General features: G+C 38.9%; 1 protein-coding gene across 1 annotated transcript; it reads right to left on the bottom strand.

Moving 5' to 3' along the window:
* Positions 1-18,249: 18,249 nt before the first annotated feature.
* LOC127432466 (aerolysin-like protein) lies at positions 18,250-20,730 on the bottom strand. The gene is made up of 2 exons (XM_051683581.1): positions 20,635-20,730; positions 18,250-19,676 (listed from the first exon to the last, which is right to left on the bottom strand). Exon 2 carries the CDS (start codon positions 19,662-19,664, stop codon positions 18,717-18,719), a length of 948 nt encoding a protein of 315 aa, XP_051539541.1. The 5' UTR covers positions 19,665-19,676; positions 20,635-20,730; the 3' UTR covers positions 18,250-18,716.
* Positions 20,731-21,678: the final 948 nt, after the last annotated feature.

The following is a 21,678-nucleotide window of genomic DNA, read 5'->3' as shown; positions in this document are numbered from 1 at the left end:
ATGAGTTTATACTTTTATTTGTTATAGAGGGTGTAAATATTAACAATAGTGATTATTCTGTACTATTTACATGCCAGTAGTAAGCAGTACCCAGTGAAACATGAAAAATATGTTGGACCTTAAATTTGTGTTTAATATTTTTAAGCTAGCTTGATTAACTGCTAATGCTAATTAATTTCCAATCGTCAAATTAACTGTAGAATATTTCAAACTTTATAACCAAAGTGATATAAAATTAAACTTTGCTAAAACAGTTTCTAGACTTGAAGAGTAGCTGTGTGCTTTGAGTTTTATCAATAGTCTCTTCACATCCACAGGTGGTCGTCGCGGCAGGGAGTGGCTGGGGTCGGGTGGGAGAAGAGGGGTCATCAATAAGGCATGGTGTTATGTCATTTTTCTTTTTATTTAATTTATTTTTTATTGTTATTATTTCAAGAAATATTCATTCTTTGACTTCTGTTCATTTAAAAATTTCTTTGCACAGAATGCTAAAATAGATGATTCATGTGGCACATAAAAAACATCTATTTTACTATTCTCTAGTAAAAGAAAAAAAAGATTGCAGGTACTTTATTTTCTATCAGTTTAATCGTTCTGGATGTGATTCCAATGATATTGTTTCTCTGTGCTGTTATCGTTATAGTTGTGGTGTGGACTCTGCTATTCTTTTATATTTAGAACAATTTTAGAACTATATCTTTATCGTTATTGTCCTTGGAGTGAATGGGCCTTAACACAGTGGTTTGACAAAGCCCGGAATTACGAGGACTTCTGGCGGTCAGCCAATCAAAAGTTGCGATACCATACACATGCATGAATAATAATGAGGAGGTGCAGTACCACAGACCCACCTACAGGGGTGCTGTCTCAATACACAGGCTTAACACAAACTATTGATCAGGTAATCAATAACTATGGGGACATTTGGAGAAATTTTGAATTTGAGCTCCCTCTATCTGTAGAAGCACTTCTACTGGTCCTGTCCTCATAATACAAAATGTCTGCCTAGTGTTGCGTGTATTCATATAAAATGTCCTCTTAAATCATAAAAACCACACACACACACACACACACACACACACACACACACACACACACACACACACCGGTTTAGTGATTGTTGTGTTATAAGTGTTTTTTTTTTTTCTTGTGTTCAGATGTCTGTGATCTCACACTGGATTCAAACACACACACACACTCTCTCTCTCTCTCTCTCTCTCTCTCTCTCACACACACACACACACACGCACACACACACTCACACACACACACACACACAAACTCTCTCTCTCTCACACACACACACACACACACTCAAACACACACACATTCACAAACTATCACACTCTCTCTCTCTCTCTCACACACACACACACACACACACACACACACACACACACACACACACACACACACTGGTTTAGTGATTGTTGTGTTATAAGTGTTTTTTCTCTTCTTGTGTTCAGATGTCTGTGATCTCACACTGGATTCAAACACACACACACTCTCTCTCTCTCTCTCTCTCTCTCTCTCTCTCTCTCTCTCTCTCTCTCTCTCTCACACACACACGCACACACACACACACTCTCACACACACACACACACACACACACACACACAAACTCTCTCTCTCACACACACACACACACACACACTCAAACACACACACATTCACAAACTATCACACTCTCTCTCTCTCTCTCTCTCTCTCTCTCTCTCTCTCTCACACACACACACACACACACACACTGGTTTAGTGATTGTTGTGTTATAAGTGTTTTTTTCTCTTCTTGTGTTCAGATGTCTGTGATCTCACACTGAATTCAAACACAGCACACACTGGTCTCATTCTGTCTGAGGGGAACAGGAAGGTGACAGGTGTGAGAGAGCGTCAGTCATATCCTGATCATCTAGAGAGATCTGATGAGTATCGTCAGGTTCTGTGTAGAGAGAGTCTGACTGGACGCTGTTACTGAGAGACTCAGTGGAGTGGAGATGCTGTAATGACTGTGTGTTTGGAGTCAATGTAAACTCCTGGAGTCTGTACTGCTCTGATGACACATTCACTGTCTATCACAATAAAAACTTCACTGACATACGTCGCCCTTCTCATGACTGTAAGAGAGTCGGAGTGTATGTGGACTGTCCGGCCTACAGCGTCTCTGACACACACACTCACACACTTACACACATTCAACACCACATTCACTCAACCCCTCTATGCTGGATTTAGAGTTTATCCTGATTCCTCAGTGTGTCTGTGTGAAATTGAACATCAGAAACACACACACACAACTGGAACTCTTTCTAGAAATCATGTCAGGGTTTCTGCAGGTCTTAACTCTTAAGTCGCTCTTCCGCAAATTAAGACATTAAAAGCTGGTAGGCTCACTGATTTATTTCAAACTGACATTTAATATCCTCATTTTCCTTCTCGATATTGTCTTTGGTATCATCTGAAGAGATTGATTTGATGATATTTTCATTCTAGTCTTTCATTAAATCAGCTGAAATTTATCTGGTTACCATGGAAATGACGTCATGTGCTCTCTGTCATCCTGTCAGTCAGCACAAGTAGAAATGCACCAATAAAAATGAGTTTTCAACATCGAGCTGAAAGTAGCCGATCCATTTCTTTGTGCAACACGTCCAGATAGCACACATACATCGTGGAGACGTCTGTGAAAGAGCGGATCATCTGGAAATGATCACATTCTGTTTTTATGGTCTTATTTTGATTGTCTGTAGATCTCGTTTAATGGCTGTTTTTAGTTGTTAAATGAGCCATCTGTTCTACCTCTAAACGACGTCTATTCGATGAAGTTGACATCAGTCTTGAAATCCAGTTTTGTGGCTGCCACACAAGCAGCACACAGACCAGCAATCGATTGTGACCTCCGTGCTAAACTTCAGCAACTGTATACGAGTTATCAATTTATTTTAAACGAAAATGTATAAAAACATATATCAGCTGCGTAAAAACATATATCAACTGCATACATGATTAAAAAAGCATGGATCATCTGTTCACAGTTCATTGGCTGTGCATTTTTGCCACATGCTTGTTTTTATTATTATTATTATTATTATTATTATTATTATTACCAATCTGGAAAGCATTGAATAAAAACCATCATATTCTGGTGAGTTTGGCTCTTTTTTTTTTTACCCCATGTATGTGTAAAACAAAAACAGTAATTTCTAAATAACCCTTATTTTCCCTGCAAATAACTCGTCTAATCGAATCAAGATATTACCAAAGCTGTAACCTTCTGAACTATTGGGAAAATACAAAATAAAATTGTTTTTAAGAATAAAACACTTTCTGTCTCATAAGCACATTCACACAGAAAGGTCAAAATGCTGAATGAGTTTCAGTATGTGATATTGTATTTTAATGCCACTTTATTGAAAAGCCATACCTTTATTTTAGAGAAATTGCTAATTATTTTTAGTCCAACACCAATCTCTCTCTCTGACACACACACGCACACACACACACAGGTGCATCTCAATAAATTAGAATGTCGTGGAAAAGTTCATTTATTTCAGTAATTCAACTCAAATTGTGAAACTTGTGTATTAAATAAATTCAATGCACACAGACTGAAGTAGTTTAAGTCTTTGGTTCTTTTAATTGTGATGATTTTGGCTCACATTTAACAAAAACCCACCAATTCACTATCTCAACAAATTAGAATACATCATAAGACCAATACAAAAAAACATTTTTAGTGAATTGTCGACCTTCTGGAAAGTATGTTCATTTACTGTATATGTACTCAATACTTGGTAGGGGCTCCTTTTGCTTTAATTACTGCCTCAATTCGGCGTGGCATGGAGGTGATCAGTTTGTGGCACTGCTGAGGTGGTATGGAAGCCCAGGTTTCTTTGACAGTGGCCTTCAGCTCATCTGCATTTTTTGGTCTCTTGTTTCTCATTTTCCTCTTGACAATACCCCATAGATTCTCTATGGGGTTCAGGTCTGGTGAGTTTGCTGGCCAGTCAAGCACACCAACACCATGGTCATTTAACCAACTTTTGGTGCTTTTGGCAGTGTGGGCAGGTGCCAAATCCTGCTGGAAAATGAAATCGGCATCTTTAAAAAGCTGGTCAGCAGAAGGAAGCATGAAGTGCTCCAAAATTTCTTGGTAAACGGGTGCAGTGACTTTGGTTTTCAAAAAAACGCAATGGACCAACACCAGCAGATGACATTGCACCCCAAATCATCACAGACTGTGGAAACTTAACACTGGACTTCAAGCAACTTGGGCTATGAGCTTCTCCACCCTTCCTCCAGACTCTAGGACCTTGGTTTCCAAATGAAATACAAAACTTGCTCTCATCTGAAAAGAGGAATTTGGACCACTGGGCAACAGTCCAGTTCTTCTTCTCCTTAGCCCAGGTAAGACGCCTCTGACGTTGTCTGTGGTTCAGGAGTGGCTTAACAAGAGGAATACGACAACTGTAGCCAAATTCCTTGACACGTCTGTGTGGTGGCTCTTGATGCGTTGACCCCAGCCTCAGTCCATTCTTTGTGAAGTTCACCCAAATTCTTGAATCGATTTTGCTTGACAATCCTCATAAGGCTGCGGTTCTCTCGGTTGGTTGTGCATCTTTTTCTTCCACACTTTTTCCTTCCACTCAACTTTCTGTTAACATGCTTGGATACAGCACTCTGTGAACAGCCAGCTTCTTTGGCAATGAATGTTTGTGGCTTACCCTCCTTGTGAAGGGTGTCAGTGATTGTCTTCTGGACAACTGTCAGATCAGCAGTCTTCCCCATGATTGTGTAGCCTAGTGAACCAAACTGAGAGACCATTTTGAAGGCTCAGGAAACCTTTGCAGGTGTTTTGAGTTGATTAGCTGATTGGCATGTCACCATATTCTAATTTTTTGAGATAGTGAATTGGTGGGTTTTTGTTAAATGTGAGCCAAAATCATCACAATTAAAAGAACCAAAGACTTAAACTACTTCAGTCTGTATGCACTGAATTTATTTAATACACGAGTTTCACAATTTGAGTTGAATTACTGAAATAAATGAACTTTTCCACGACATTCTAATTTATTGAGATGCACCTGTATGTGTGAGAGAGAATGGGTTGGTTTTGTGAGTGTTAAGAGTAAAAATGAGCAATTATTCAACCAGAGAGATGTAGAGCATCTGATCCAGTATCTATAATGATGTTTTCACAGGCTCATTTGATCTTATTACAGTGGTATTGATGAGGGGGACACAAACGCTAAATTGCTTTTATATTCGTTTACACACAGAATAATAGAAGACATCTGATTAAACACAAAGGGTACTCAGAGAAATAGACATTTTAATAATGCTCTAAATGATTTGCCTGACTTTACCATAATCTTACTTGAAATAAATGAGAACAAATAAACTGAAAAACAAACACATGAACACTTTTTATCCACAGCATAACCCATCTTGCACAGCAGTCTTCAAATCTGTCTTCAAATTTGGCGGTTGCCAGGAGAACGGTACTTGTCTGACTGCATTGTGCCAACTGTGAAGTTTGGTGGAGGGGGGATTATGGTGTGGGGTTGTTTTTCAGGAGCTGGGCTTGGCCCCTTAGTTCCAGTGAAAGGAACTCTGAATGCTTCAGCATATCAAGAGATTCTGGACAATTCCATGCTCCCAACTTTGTGGGAACAGTTTGGGGATGGCCCCTTCCTGTTCCAACATGACTGCACACCAGTGCACAAAGCAAGGTCCATAAAGACATGGATGAGCGACTGGCCTGCACAAAGTCCTGACCTCAACCCGATAGAGCACCTTTGGGATGAATTAGAGCGAAGACTGTGAGCCAGACCTTCTCTTCCAACATCAGTTTTATTTATTTTATTATTTTTATTTATAATACTGACCAATTTGTTTTTTAATTACATTTATAAAGCAGAAGGTTCCAGTCTTAGGTACTTTTGTCAATATAGCTTATCCCAAACAGCACAGCTATGACACTGATCACCTGCTCATCATATCACTGCACAAGTCTCAGAGCTGATTATGATAGTGTACATGTTAGACGCTATATCTTCTAGTGAAAGAAAGACTCAATGTAATTTGATGATTTAAGATGGGTTGATCATCTTGATAAAGTAATCTTGAAATAATAATAAAATGTTAGTGTGGTAACATTAGAAAGCAATATGGTATGAGAGGTCATGCTACATTGTGAACACAGTCACCAAAGGACATGCATCAGTGTTAGCAATAGGGATGGGCGATACCACTTATTTTCTATTCGATCCGATACCAAGTACTTTTAGTCCAATATCACCGATATCGATACCAATACCAATACCTCTATTAAACTGAGTTTTTACGAATTCTTTGGCCAAAATGAGTAACTTAAATTAATACTTAAGTGCTCAAGAAACTGCCCTACTCAAACGATGGTGACTGGTTTAGCCTCACCAGCGCTGAGGAAAGTAACATGTACACGCGGCTCCATACAGGAGCTTTAGCAGCGGCCTGGATGACAAAGCTTGCATCGATTAAGTTTAATAAGCACTGAACTAATAATAGTAATATATTTGAATCATTATGAAGACCCACTCGTACTGTTAAACTGCATAGTAAACCGGTCCTGTTCAAATGGTTACCTTTCAGATGAAACTCCTGCAACAGCGCATTTGCTGTACCGTACCACCTGATATTAAAGATGCGTATTTGGTGATCCGATCACAAGTGGTCAGCGCAAAAAACTGGTGGAAACAGCGTCCAAAACGTATTTATGTGAGATCACTGAAACCACATACGGAGGTAGTGGTCAGGTAGTCGCATGTGACCACACCTGTGCAGTGTGGGAGCGCAATCCACCCTACTCTCCGCCCACTCACGTAACACGTAATCATTGTGGGACGTGTTATGAGGAAGCGCATCAGCCTTTCCCGTTCGCTCAAATTAATAAAATACTCAATAATAATTATGGTTTTGCACCACGACTAAGCCATCTAAACATTTACTCTGTAGGAAAACAATGATATGAAATTGACTGTACTTATTTTACCTGTAATAAAATGTATGAAGTCTGTTGTGTGTCGCCTCTAATCAGGATCCCAGACTTTCTTTCCCGAAACTAAACCACGCCCCAGTACATGACCCGTATCTACAGCTATATTAGCTATATGACTGATAAAAATGGCATTTCTTTAGGCAGCTGTGGGGAAAATAAAATAATCTAATTTTACTTTCATTTAATTTAACAATACTTTCATGTAACAAACACCTGCAATTTCGTAATGGTACTCATTTCAAACTCTTGTTTTACCCACTGGTCAAAAGCCACAGCAATCTTTCTAGTAAAGGACTAAAATACATCTTCAAATATTAAATGTATCAAACGTAGTTGTTTGTAAGCCAGATTTGACTTGCTTCCTTATGAAGCTTTGAGACATACGTACCTCATCTTTTTTTTCTTTTTTTTTTTCTATTGATTCAAAGAAAAAACACAACAGAGAAAAACACAACACATACAAACCGAATCAACACTTAACTTTTAACCCCCACTAATATCCCTCCCCAAACACCAACCCCACTCTGACCCCCACATACCTCATCTTTAAGAGCTGCAAACTGGCATGAAATTGCTCTGGTGATGTGACAAATTACAGCAACCCTGTAAAAAAAAAAATGTTCAGATGAATTCAAGACAGTCTGCACTTTAATTTATAGTTGACAACTGTGCAAAATACACAGCTCTCTCTAGACCACTGGTTTCAAACTCTGCTCCTTTGCTTCATCCTTCAGAGTTTAGTTCCTCTAACCCTCATCCAACAAGTAATCCTGAAGTCCTTGATCAGCTGGTTAGAACTGGAGCTAAACTCAGCAGGAATGCAGCCTGCCAGGAGTGGAGTTTGACACATTAGTTCTAGACACTTCTTAAATTTCAGTCACAAAAGTAACTAGTAGGATAAAATGTGTTAATAAACAAAAATAAAAAGAGGTGACCACAGAGGTTTAATAAGCTTTTGTGTACTATGTCTAGCCACACATTTAGATCCAATACTTTAAGCAAATTAACAAAACTGACTGAAAGTCTGTGTTAATTTTATATTGTTTCCCCAATTACAGAAAGTTCTCCACTGTCAAAAATAGAAGGTATGTGCACTTATTGAGTTTAATGCATTAGGCCAGTGGTTCTGAATTCCGGACCCACAGTACTACACATTCTGGATGTCTCTCTCATCTAACATGCCCTGTTCCATTCAAGGAGCTTCTACGAACTATCTGACATTTATCTAGTTGACACCATCTCAAGAACAACCCATTTCTGCAAGTTTGAGAACACTGAGGGGAAAGCTTTCCTAGTTCCATATGACTGTTGTTTTGTTTCAGTTCCTCTTTTACCTACACAGTAGTTATTCATTTATTTTTAGAAATGCATGTGATTTTAATTTGGTTTCATATTGTTTGAGCATTTGAATTATTCATATAAACAACTGAAATTTAATTAGGGTGTTGTTAAACATCACATGGCTCTAGGGTGTTGCAGCTAAAAAAACAAAAAACAACCATGTAACTGATAGTGAAGTTTGTGGGAGAAGAGACAACTGGACCTGTATCAAAATCATGGTACTCGGATGGCCACTCATGGTGGCCTCCATACAAAGACTTGGACCAGTTGCTGAAGAGTGTCAGGATGATGGAGGCACCACAGCCAGAGAAAGGGTGGACCAAACATCAGGCCAGAATTCTGCTCGAGTAAATTACACTGTAAATAAACATTAATAAAACAGATGGTAAAGTCACTAATACATGACCTCTCATGTGAAATTCAGGTACTTCATTTCTTTCAGCACCTTTTGACAATATTGCCAACAAATGGAAAAAGGCATGCTACACTTCTGACATAAACTCAGAATCGGAAATAATTCACAAGTAAGTTGTCTGTCTGGGCTGCTGTTTTTCATGCAACAAAAGCAAATGGGTGGATGTCAAGCTCCAAAAACAACAAAAAAGTACCATAAAAGCACTGTTAAACTAATAATAATAATAATAATAATAAAAACAGCAATATCCCTAGTCTTCTAAAGCCATACAATAAGTTTGTGTGAGGAGCAAAGAGAAATGTAATTATTAACTGATCATTTTGCTTTCGGCCCTAGCTTCAACATCACATTCACACTTCGAAACCAAGTACGTTTGGTTTCTTATGTGCCATCAATTGTGCTCTTCTTCCTGCAATATGCAAAGAAAGAAGCACACCAGATTTAAACAAGAAGAGGTTTTTTAAAGATTTAAATATGGTCTTTTCCTCAAATAAAGCTACTGTATGGCATCATTAGACTTCAGAATTGATACCATAGAATTACTAAGTAATATAGAGACCATAAGTAGTTTAATACTTTTTGGAGTATGCCCCTGTTGCAAAACATAAGGGTTTGGAGCAATATTAGGGCGAGTAAATGACATCGTTTTTATTTTTGGGTAAAATTTCCCTTTAAGTTGACAAAAAGGGAAGTGTTATTACCCATCTAATCCTGCTTTGCAAAATATCTTAATGTCCTGCTTTTGTTCTTAGAAAGAAAATGTACTCATCAGATGATGAGCCTCAAGATACCCCCCATAAAAAAAAGACAAAATTAGAGAAAAAGCTCCACCACCCCAAAACACATCAAGATAAAAGGTAAATAAATCTTTATTTTCAGGTCCTGTTGTGCAATCTCTGGTTACAGCAGGTAAAGCAGTAAACTCTTTCAGCAAATGTGAGTTTGAATTTATAAAACCGATAGTTCTGGATGTTTTAAGCACTTCGTGCCGTGCCCAAGAACGCTCCGTACCTGTGGTAAAATCACCGTAACACAAAGGCTTCCGGGGCTTGTTGGTTTAGTAAATTTTTTGCTTTTTCAATTTCACACTAGGCCCAGTTCCGTTCCATTTGTAATTTTAACAGTTTGGACAGAACTACTCTCATTAAATTCATAACTCTAAGGGTGGGTTGCACCAACAAGGATTAAATTAAGCAGAGTTTAGAGCTAATCCAAGGTTTGTTGATCCATGTTTTATTTTAATTTGAGTTGTGTTGCACCACTTTATTTTAAACACGGATTAAAACTTTAACCTATGACTAAAACCTTCACCTGCAGAAATGCTCTGTCATAAGTAGCTCTTGCAAGTTAAGGAATTAAAATTGTAAAATTTTAACTGTCATAAACTGCAGTGTAGAGAGACTGCTAGAATAAATGGCTGTTCAAGCAGGCAGAAAAAATGTTGCACCAGCGCGTACAGATTTCATAAGACAGGAAAATATTTATAGTATAGATTAATGGAGTAATATGGCAGCAAAATATGGCATAAGAACAGGCAGAAACTGTGATGGCAAGAACAGGCATGGTTCACAGAGTGACTGCGTCTGCTCATGTCAGTGCTGCCCTGCAGCTAGGCTGCTCATGAGTCATGCGTGGTTCGGGCACAAGAAAGGAGAAGTGTCGTAACGATCACCTCAGCACAGATGCCGTTAAATGCTGCATACACCTCTCCGCGAGAGACCACTCTTTTTCCGTAGTGCACCAAGATGAGCCGCCATGACCCTCACACGCCACTGACCCAGTGCACTTTAATTTTCATTTATAATAAACACTACTTTGAGACCTGATGCCACACCCACTGTGTCTATCTTTGCTCAGTCAGCCAAATGTTTTCATTGAAGGTCCAATTCTTTTTCTTTTTTTTATCTCCTCAGATGTAAGAGTCACGTGACGCCATGCGAGAGTCGGACGTGTCAACGGCGAGCTCTGCGCACTTTGCTTTTTTTTGTCATAAACCGGCGAGATTCAATACACCCAGCTAAATATCTGTTATTTGAAGTCAACATGGCAAAGAATTCAAAATCCTCAGGCTCTGGAGACATTAAAAGACACTTACGTGCACAAGACTGGGAAATTTGGACTTGTTTGTGGGAAAGTGGGGCAAATATCTGGTGTTTTTGGAGGGCTCTCGGGGAGGGACAGTGAAAGTGGTGTAGTTTTTATGTGTGTGATTATTATTATTATTATTTTTATGTGTGTGTGTGTGTGTGTGTGTGTGTGTGTCAATAATCATGTGGGACCACTGGGGTGTTCTTGTTGGTGGGGTTGGGGATTGGGGGATGTAATAGAGGGGATTAAGTATTGATTCTGTTTGTATATGTTTTGCTTTTATTTGTTTAATATATAAATCAATAAAAATAAAAATAAAAATATCACAAAAAAAGACTCCTCGGATGCGAGTTTAAAGTTAATCCCAACTGAGATTTAAATCTGAGTTTAATGGAGGAACAGGGTTAAAGTGAATCTAGGTTTACTGTAAAATTAAAACCAGGATCAAAATTATGGTTTAAATGTAAGCCTGATTATTTTTTAAAGTTTGGTGCAACAGAATTATTAGATAAACCTTGATTTAATCCAGATTTAAGATTAATCCTTATTGGTGCATCCCACCCTAGGTTTAACAAATTAAACATGAGGCGTATCAAACATATGACTGCTAATTAGGAACAACTGCACTCTCAAACTTCTGGTTACTAGTAGGGCTTTGTGCAGTACAAAGTAATCTTGTTTTGATGGAGGCAGACATCACACATCTACATACCAATTCTTTCAACAGCATTAGTTAATCACCACCAAAGGGCCATGGAAGAGCAACATCAGGAGACTCTCCCCAGCTATCAAGGTAACTGGCTCTACAAGAATACAAATGTAACCACATGTAAAAGTTGTAAACACACAGCACTTATGATTACTCAAAAATGAGGCTGACTCCATGACTGGGTGGGCCAAGTTTCTGAACACAGAATAGGCATCGTTGACATATACACATGTTCAGTCATGTGCTAATATTCTGCCTGATGTTAGAAAACTGCAGACCTCTTTAATAAATTAATCAACTTTAAACCAGTCATTAAAAATGAAAATCTCATGTAAGATTATTTAATTACATGCGAACCTTACCAGTTCCCCCATTCTCAGTTCCAGTTCCAGGCAGACGAGCAAGAGGATGCTTGGGGTGATCACCTGCCTAACATTCAAGGTAAAAGAGCATTAATTAGCATTTGGAAGAAGAAATCAGACAGATAATCACTGCACATGAAAGACAGCCTAAAGCCTGCGTCTCATTAGCCGAGTTTTCAGCCGAAAGCCTCATTTACAGACGGCTTAACAGTAGGTAATACAATATTTTCTGCACAATCCATTAGAGAACAGATTTTCTGTCCTGAGACCCTCAGGTTCACAGCAAGGAAGAACACAACGTCTTACTTTTGGTAATTACTGAGGTATAGTTCTTAATAAACCATGAAAAGTGTCAATTACTGCATTCAATTTCCTGCTGCATCGGTTTTTTGAGCATTAACTTAATTTAGGCAATCTGATCGTCAGAATCACAAAAATGAGCTTATCCTGGATGTGCCGTTACATGGAAACCGTAGTGTTCCCAAACAACCGATAAACAATGTGTCAGGGGATCTTCTAGTTCTGGCTTATTTGCTATCTGAATTGTCTATCTAAACTACCTGGCTAGCAAGCGAATTTGTGTCTCACACTGGGATGTCTGCTCTGTTCTCCTGTGAGCGTGCTCCCACTCCGTTGAGAGGACCTGGTGGGTGTGGCTAGCAGTGTCCTAATGCTCATCGGTTTTAAACACTTCTCAAGTAATCATTATTTTTTTATGTATCGAATGATACACCTGTGTACCATACTGAGGACATCGTATCGTATACGATACAATTTGCTTTTTTTTGTAACACCCCTAATGCACATCTGTCATATGAGCCTGCTTTATTTCAGCCAGTAAAAACTTGCTGGAAAAAAAAATGGCCTTTGTCATTTTTGTTTGATCACATGTTTGATTTAATCTGCATTCGTATGGGGAGGCAAACTATTTTTTTTTAAATTATTATTTCAGACCAAATGCAAAAATATCGAGATATATATCGAATATCTTCAAAATGTGGAAAAATATTAAGATAAAATTTTGCCCAGCACTCATGAAATGACTCACATTACATCGGAAAACAAATCTACAAAGATCCAAACTATATGCTTAAGTTAATAAACCTCAGACCACGGTGCTCTTCTGGACACTCAGTTCCAGGTGCCTTCTAATTTCAAGACAAACCAACTTTGATGTTGTTCGTACGCTAATGTAAGCATGTTCCTGACATTTAATCTAGCAAACAATTACATTCAGGCGTCCGTAGATGCTATGTTTTCCACATTACCATGTGCTAATGCTTGATTAGCTCAACATATCCCTAAGTAGCACAAACGTGCTGCCCAGGTTCCGCAACTATGGGGTCTTTCGGCTGTATGACTAAACCTCCCACTACACCGTAAACAGTGCAACGCACTGTCCAAGCGCCACAACTGTGGCGTCTTTCCGGCCATGCAACAACCCCCCTCTACACTGCAAACAGCGCACGCAGTTTCCAAGCGCCACAACTGGTCATGTGCCACAACTGCAGCGTCTTTCAGACCATGCATCTCAGCCTCCATTGTTCTGTAACCCATATTATGCCACTCATACCAAAAGAACCATCACCCACCTAGCAACTGACAACAATCTGACTGTTTCAGGTCTTCCTTAAACAGCTCACCATAAGCCTGCCTCTTTACACTAATCAATTATATTCAAACATAGCCTTCCATATGCCCTCACGTCGAATGCCGTGCTCAACCCATTTGTACACCAGAGTGAGTTTTTGCTTATTTGCAGCATAAACATTTCACATGAAAGCAAGGTCTGTTCCTGTTAAACGCTGCGCTCGAGGATTCATTCCATTCATCCTACCATCGTACGCCGTGCGGGTCACGCCTGCAGATCCAGCCGCTCGCAGCTTCAAGCGAGCTCATTAGATTTAGTGTAAACATTCTCACACAAATTGTATGCTCTCCCATTGAACGCCATGCGATCCCACACCTGAGGATTCAGCCCATTCATATCACAAATGCCATGCAAGCACGTATCCTAACATTGCCTCATATACATTCCAGACGCCTTAGTTTTGTTCCCACGCAACCTATTCTCTCTGCTAATATCATCCCTCTACCCCTTCTTATCCATGGGCCACTACAGTGGATTTCCACGTGAGGCTGCCTCCGCTGGTGAACCCTGCTCCAGACCCATTCCCCTCTTCACTTTTTTTTCCCCTCCCTTCTACCATTCTAATCTCTCCGACTCCAGATCCATTCCCTGCGTGTGGCTGCCTCCACAAGTGAACATTGTCCCAAATCCCTCCTCAGCTAACCATAATTAAAACAGAAAATATTCCAGGCTCAAAAACCATTTTGCTGACTCTTTCTCGTTTTCCTTCAGAGATCCAGAGCCTTGGCCATAGAAGCAAACCCAACACCAACCCCAGTTCCTCCCTATTCAGTATTGAAATTCCTAGAAATCACCCTCCCAGACTTCTTCTCCACACCCCCCATGACTCCATTCTTCAAGCCATTTCTCCCCGAACCCTACAAACATATAGGACATCTTGGAAATACTTCAAAGATTTCCACCTAAATTACAGTCTGCCATTTCTACATTTTTCTCTCCATAACCTCCTTTGCCTCACACCCCAACAAACCTAAAACTACTTACTATCGACCTGCTAACTCATTACCTAAACACTCTTCATCAGGGCCACATTTCTCTAAACACCTCAAATAAAACACTAGACGCCATGTTCATCCTTACCTTCTTTGACTTCCTCCGTTGCTCCAAACCACGACAAAATTTGACCCAAGAACCCATCCCTCTATTTCGGACCTCCACATCCTAGACAACGACACAAACAGATCCGTTCTGCTTAATTCTGGCATCTCAGATAAACTATAGTCAACCATTCCTTTCGCATTGGTGCCATAACCATAGCAGCCCACAAAGGCCTGTCCAAACACCAAACACGATTATGGGGCCACCGGCCATCCGATACATATCTTGGCATCATCCTTACCAATGTCTTCATATCAGAAATGCCCATCAAGCCCTGATTAACTAGTCACAAGTTCTCATCCGGGGTCAGGGGGATGCTTGCTTCATCCTTGAATTTCCAACAGGCCAGCCCAACCGTTCGGACACAGCAGGGGTCCACCCCGGCCAGCCCAGAAGCCCCCCGTCCCACAACGCAGGATGGGCACGCCTAAAGCACTCAAGGGCTCTCTCGTTTGAACCGCTGCAGGGGTTCTTCCGCTCGAATGGCATGCGAGCAAACTCACGTTTATTTGTATTGTGGGCTCCCCCTTTCAAAGCGCAGCGAAGACTACCCTGTTTGAATGCTGTAAGGGCCCCTCATTGCCAGGAGGAGAGGCTGAGGTTGTCCCGAGGGGGTATTTGTGCTCAGGTCAAGCCTCGAGCCTTAAGTCCTTCACCCAGGACAGCGAGCAACAAACATCTACACTATCCTATAAGCAGGATTACATTAACTTGCAAACTACTGAGCTGCTGTTAGATGAGTGTTTTAAAGGTGATTTCATGTTGTGAAATTTCACTGTTTTACTCACAGTCTTGAGCTGTTGATGTTCACTTCCTCATTACTGACTAGAATATCACCTACAAAGTGCTTCACAATCCATTGATTTATTGTTTTAGACAATTCAGAGATTCAGTGAAGTATAAATTATTATATTTGTTGAATATTCCTCTCCATGTAATATCTGCTCTTGTCTCAAAATGGATTTTTATTTCACTTTCACTTGAGGAGGAATCTGAAAACATCCTAACAACATATAAAGGTTCAGTCTGTGTTTCTGAAAGTGTATTAAAATGTTAATGTGATCATGTTAAATGTGTATAAAATAAAGAAAATATAACTCCCGCTCTTAACATAAACATCCTGATCTTTGGACTGAAACTGAAAACACATTAGAAGTTATGAGTTCATTATGAAGTGCAGATTAATTATCAATGTTATTACTTGCTGTATAACGTTAGTATAGATGCATTTGTCTGAAGATTATAAAAGCAAACAGTTCTCATTTTACACACTGTAACAAATTTCTGTAGTTTTCACAGCATTATTACTGTATAATGAACAAATGCTTACTGTAGAACCTGTATACAGAATGTTGCTGTAGATCTGCAAAGCATCATGGTCAAATTTCTTTGCCGGGTGAATTCTACAGTAAATATATATTCCCTGTGAATCACAATACAGTCATTGTGAGTGGGATTTTTTTTTTTTTCAGCAGTAGAAATAATAAGCTGTCTTTGCTGATGGTACACTTTGCATTATTTCCAACACAGACATTTTCTAGTTTGTGTTATCATGCAGACAGAGGACCCGACATGTTTATATCCTCCATAACGTTAACAGTTACACAAATGAGGGGCGTATAACGATATGCTGATGGCCACCTGCTTTTCTCCACAATATTTTGTTGCAAGAGCTTTCTGACAAGATTCCACACTTTCTTCAGCCTTTGACTTCAGCAAGGTAACTTTGCTCATTATTTTGCAATGCTACATTAATTTAGCCTAGTTTCCTCATGTAAAATTACCTATGTGTTTAAGAGTGCACTGGGAAGACAGAAGTAGAGAGAGGCACCCTCCTTAGCTAGTAAGCTGGTGTGCATAATATTATCAAAAGAAACTATTTGCACATGAAATTTTGATTTTGTTATCTGGTGACATTTAGTTGATAACGTCATCAGTTACATGAACATTATTGGATAAAAGTTCAATTGGAATCGTGTGTGTGTTGGCTCCATTTGGAGAAGCTTATCACTCGTTTTTCTCTTGCTAGCGACCGTGAGGCATGGGTCACCAAGTACTGAAGTGGGCAGTAGCGAAATAAAATGCAACAACGGGTAAGACTTTTAAACAGCACAACATTTTTGATAGGAGCTTGGTGGATGTATTACACTCCCATGGAGCAGCACAGTAGCGGATCCTGGCATAGGTGTTATAGGCAGGTACCTATGGCGGCAACGCTCTCTGGGGCGGCACAACAGGGTACGTGATCGATCGCCCCTGCACATGTATAAATTCTAGATGTTCATAATGCATTCTCACATTCTGAATCTGAACAAACATAAGATAACCATAATCAACAGTATAGGCACACCGTGACACAGGATGGACTGAGTGGTCTTGAGAAAATACATATCAACCATGTGATTGTTGGGCAGATTTGACAAAGTCATTGATGATTTTGCATCAATGAAAACTAGGAGGGGAGGGTTAAATTTGAAATTAGGAATTATGTGTAATAGCACAAGCAGCAATCTGTATGTATTCTGCCATTTTCTTTATTTATTGACCCTATAATTGAATTGTGCAATTTAAGTTCTGTATATATAATGTACATGTTGATACCATTAGCCATATATATATATATATATATATATATATATTTCTATATTCATTGTCTAGTTATACCCAAAAAGTAAAATTCTCTCATCATTTACTCACCCTCATGCCATTCCAGAAACATGGCTTTCTTTCTTTTGCAGAATGCAAATGAAGATTTTTAGAAGAATATTTCAACTCTGTAGGTCCATAAAATGCAAGTGAATGTTGGCCAGAACCTTGAAGCTCCAAAAAGTGCAAAGGCAGCATAAAAGTAATCCATAAGACTCCAGTGGTTAAATCTATGTCTTTAGAAGTGATATGATAGGTGTGGGTGAGTAATAGATAGATAATCCCTTTTTACTCTAAATCTGGGAAGTTAAGGGGGGGCGCCACGTCGGATCTCGCCTAGGGCATCAATTAAGCCAGAACTGCCACTGGAGCAGCAATGGGTAAGAATCCAAACTATCACTGTTTTTCTCCTTGGCTAGGGTAATGTATGATGTATTTTATATTTACTGATTTTTTTGTCAGGATAAATCCAGAGCAGTGCGCTTCCAAGGTCCAGGTGAGCAGAAGGACTGGCAAGATGGTCCAACGAAAGAATGAGTCCCTCAATCCACATGTGGCATCGTTCTTCAGGGACTTCATTGAGTATGACTGGCAGAACAGCTTATACCAGGTGAGACTGTTTATTAATTTTACCTTGAATACTTTCCATAAAGACATTACTCTAGAGTTCAAGTTTATTTATAGACCTTATTCGCTGTTACACAGAACACAGTGTGGTGTTACTTAATAATGCCCTTTTGTGTGTGTGTGTGTATGTGTGTATGTGTGTTTTAACAAACATATAAACTAATGGCTATTGTTACTATATTTGAAATGAAACACAATGTCTATCTTAAAACTGACTTAGGAAATGTTCTATGCCTAAGTCTGTTTGTGAATGCCATGTAAAGAACAGAACAGAGTTTTTACTGAATAAAGTAAAATGCTTTTATTAAGATATCAGATCAAACACATTTGAAAATCATACATATTGATATTAATCCTGTAACCTGTAACATTTTAAGGAGATTAAACAAAGTTCAGTGCGATATGGATATTTGTGTATTGGCACTGGAAGTTTTTTTTTGTAACAAATGATATACATATGATTTCCCTCCCCCTTCCCAACACCCAAACAAAATAATGTGAAAACAATTGATACATCAGTGATAAAACCATAAGCAAAAATCTAAATGAGACTGAAGAAAGCTGGCCTAAGCATGAACATTTCTAGATGTCGACAAACATTGTTAAATTCTCACAATTCTCCAGAATATCTTTGTATGTTTGGAGTTTTATGGTTTTTAAATACTGGATTTCTATAATAAGTTGCTGTTCATATCCTTCTGGACATGTATGTGTGTATATATAGATAAAAAAGCTCTTTAGCTCACAGGCTGGACTCTTTAGTATTCACTTTGATATCGGTGTATGTGACACCTTTGTATTGGCCACTATTTTCATACTGTAGCACACTGCCATTCTTGCAAGTTATAATTACTGTGCCAGTGTAAGGCAGATCAAAACTGGATCTGCCAATGGTGATATCAACATCTACCTTCTTTCCTGGTGGAACTTCTATATTGGAAGTCAGAGTTTCCGTTCTTTCAGCCATTTTCTCGTGACTGTATGTGTTTTCTGTTCCAACAGTAAAACTGAATCCTGTTGAAACTTCTGCAATCTCTGGAATCCCAGCCTTGACTTCCACAGAAAATGTAGCTGTGAAGTTGTTACTCACAGACCATGAGGATTTTGTGATTACTTTCTTTGAAGTTTCGATTATTTGTGTTTGACTGACTGAGGTGTCATTTGTGTAAGTGATGAACTTAAGTTCTTCCACACTGACCTGAGGAACCTTTTGGTTAATGGTGGGATAATTGACATTGGTGAGAATTGCTGATTGAACAGCATTGAGAAACAGAAATCCCATGCAGTCGATGTCTGCACCACTTCTTCCTACAACACCCAGACAAAATCCAGATCCGACATCGATAGGGTATTCTGTTTTTAATGGCCAGCTTGTCATTTTCACGAAAAATTCTCTAGACCGACTGGTCCTGAATTTGATGGCTCCGAGACGTGTTCCAGCTCCATTTCCCCACAGGGACAGTGAGGTGAAACACTCACCAGGCTGGAACGTGAACTCTTGATACGGTCCTGATGGTTCCCCAAAGGTTTGATTGTTCCCATCTGAAAGCCAGACCCTGACAGCCTTTACTTGCCATCCTTCAACCCAAACCCCGATCTTCTCTAGACTGGCACCGTTGTTCTGACCAGTAAATGAAAATGGATCACCTCCATTACCACCAATTAAATATAGAGTTGTTGGGTAGGACATAATGGAAGTAATCTGAAAATGAGATCACAGTTTAACATCAGTAATGACCAAGTAATCAATGGCAAAAGCAAATCAAGTAAGCACAAACTTTAATGTAACTTTGCTTAATATTCTTTGCACTGTGTCCTAACCAGACCCTTTACAAAAACTCAGCAAAGTTTGAGTTGCAGCAAATTTGCCACTCGTTATTTTCACATGCAAATGAGCTTTACGCCAAACTCTTCATTGTCACCAAAGGTTTGCAGCAGGTTTCGCCACCGGTGAAGAGCTGTTAACTTCTGGAAAACATTTGTGGTGAATCACAAGCTCATTTGCATGTGAAAATATTCAGGGGGAAATTTGTGTTAAGTTTGCCAGAACTCTAGATTTTTGTAAGGAACATGGTGCTTCACAATGATGATTCAATGCCTCTGTAGAAATAAAAAATACAAGGGATTGACAAAATGTCCTCATGCTTGTCACTTTATTGCTTTGTGTCTGGTTAGGACATGGTGTTAGACTGGTACTTTCAAACAATAAACTGATATAATGTAATTTCAGGGCTATAGGTTGCAACTAAATGGTGACTTTTTGTGACCAAATTTTGTTGTAGATCGGCAAACACAACGAAAATGGAACGAAACAGCGCTATTGGGTAATTTTCAGCATGGTTAAATCAATGGACAGCTACATGTTTATTGGCAGACTGATCTCAATCCCACTACACAGATAATTATTAACAGTGCAAGAACCATGAGAAGTGCAGTGCTGATTACAGACACCATTTGAGTTCTCTGAATTCTCTGTTGCAAACCCCAATGAAAACCCAAATGTCTCAGTAATTAAAGTAGATTAAAACAATATTAAATCACACCAAATTTCTATGCAACATTGACAAAGGATACAAAATGCTCAGACATGAATTAGGAAACTTTTCATGCATACATCCTTACAAAATTTTACAATTGATTTATAATTGAAATACACTTACATAGATTGCTGCGGTCTGATGAAGTTCCTTTGCTAGAAGCCAGAAAATGCGAATTTGTTTGACCAGGCTTCTGTTTAAATAGAGCTTCAAAGGGGGCAGAACACACCCGAATACCAAAACACACCCAGAAGCCCTCACACAGAGGTGTCAGCAGTATCAGAGATTACATTACTCCTTTACAAAGCATTTTTACACTTATAACATCATAACAATATGAGGGTCATTCCTGGGATTCTGAAATATTTCAAATTTTTTTTTTTTTTTTTTGCATCTACATTTTTCTTTAAGCATTTCATTTTAGTGAAAAGACTGGGGGACTGAAATACACAACACACTAAGTGTTTGTTCACTGTGCGTACAAAGCATTGCAGTGTATTATTGAACAGTAAGTTGCAAAAGCAATCTTGATACAGTATTAATTAACAATATTCTTGTAATAAAACAAAATAAATTAAGCATTTCAGCACAACAAATTCTATTTTGCTTTGCTGTGTCATACACTTTTGCTTAATCAAGGGTTCCAGATTTTACAGTGATAAAGAATTCATTTTCATTTCACAGAAAAATGCTTTATAATAAGGTTGTAAAGCCTACATTCACTTATGCACATGTATGTCATGCATCACAAATAAATTAAATAAATGTCTAAATTAAGGTTAACTGAGATTAATAAATGCTGTATTTATTAGTAACTTTTGTTAATATACTACAAAATTGTACCGATTCACGGACTGGCCATAGGGAGAACCGGGAATTTCCCAGCGGACCAGCCGTGAAGTCTTTATAAATACTGCTTTAACTTACTTAATTAGATGTTTTCCACTCAAATTCGGTGAGCCTCTGCAAAAATATATGGATGTGTGGGTTAACATTTTGAACCTTTCTTTTAACAGTAGACCCAGATTTGCGGCTAGTTCCAGATTTTGAAGCACACTTTGTCCCCTCAGGATTAATCCTCACAAAGAACCTCATGATCATATCAGACAACATCAATTTTAGAATTTTATCAGTTAGTAACAAATCAAACACAGTATTATGAGAACC

This window comes from Myxocyprinus asiaticus, chromosome 42, assembly GCF_019703515.2.
Source record: "Myxocyprinus asiaticus isolate MX2 ecotype Aquarium Trade chromosome 42, UBuf_Myxa_2, whole genome shotgun sequence".
NCBI lineage: Eukaryota > Metazoa > Chordata > Actinopteri > Cypriniformes > Catostomidae > Myxocyprinus > Myxocyprinus asiaticus.
The sequence above is the reverse complement of the archived record's forward strand: the minus strand, read 5'-3'. Positions and strand labels throughout refer to the sequence as shown.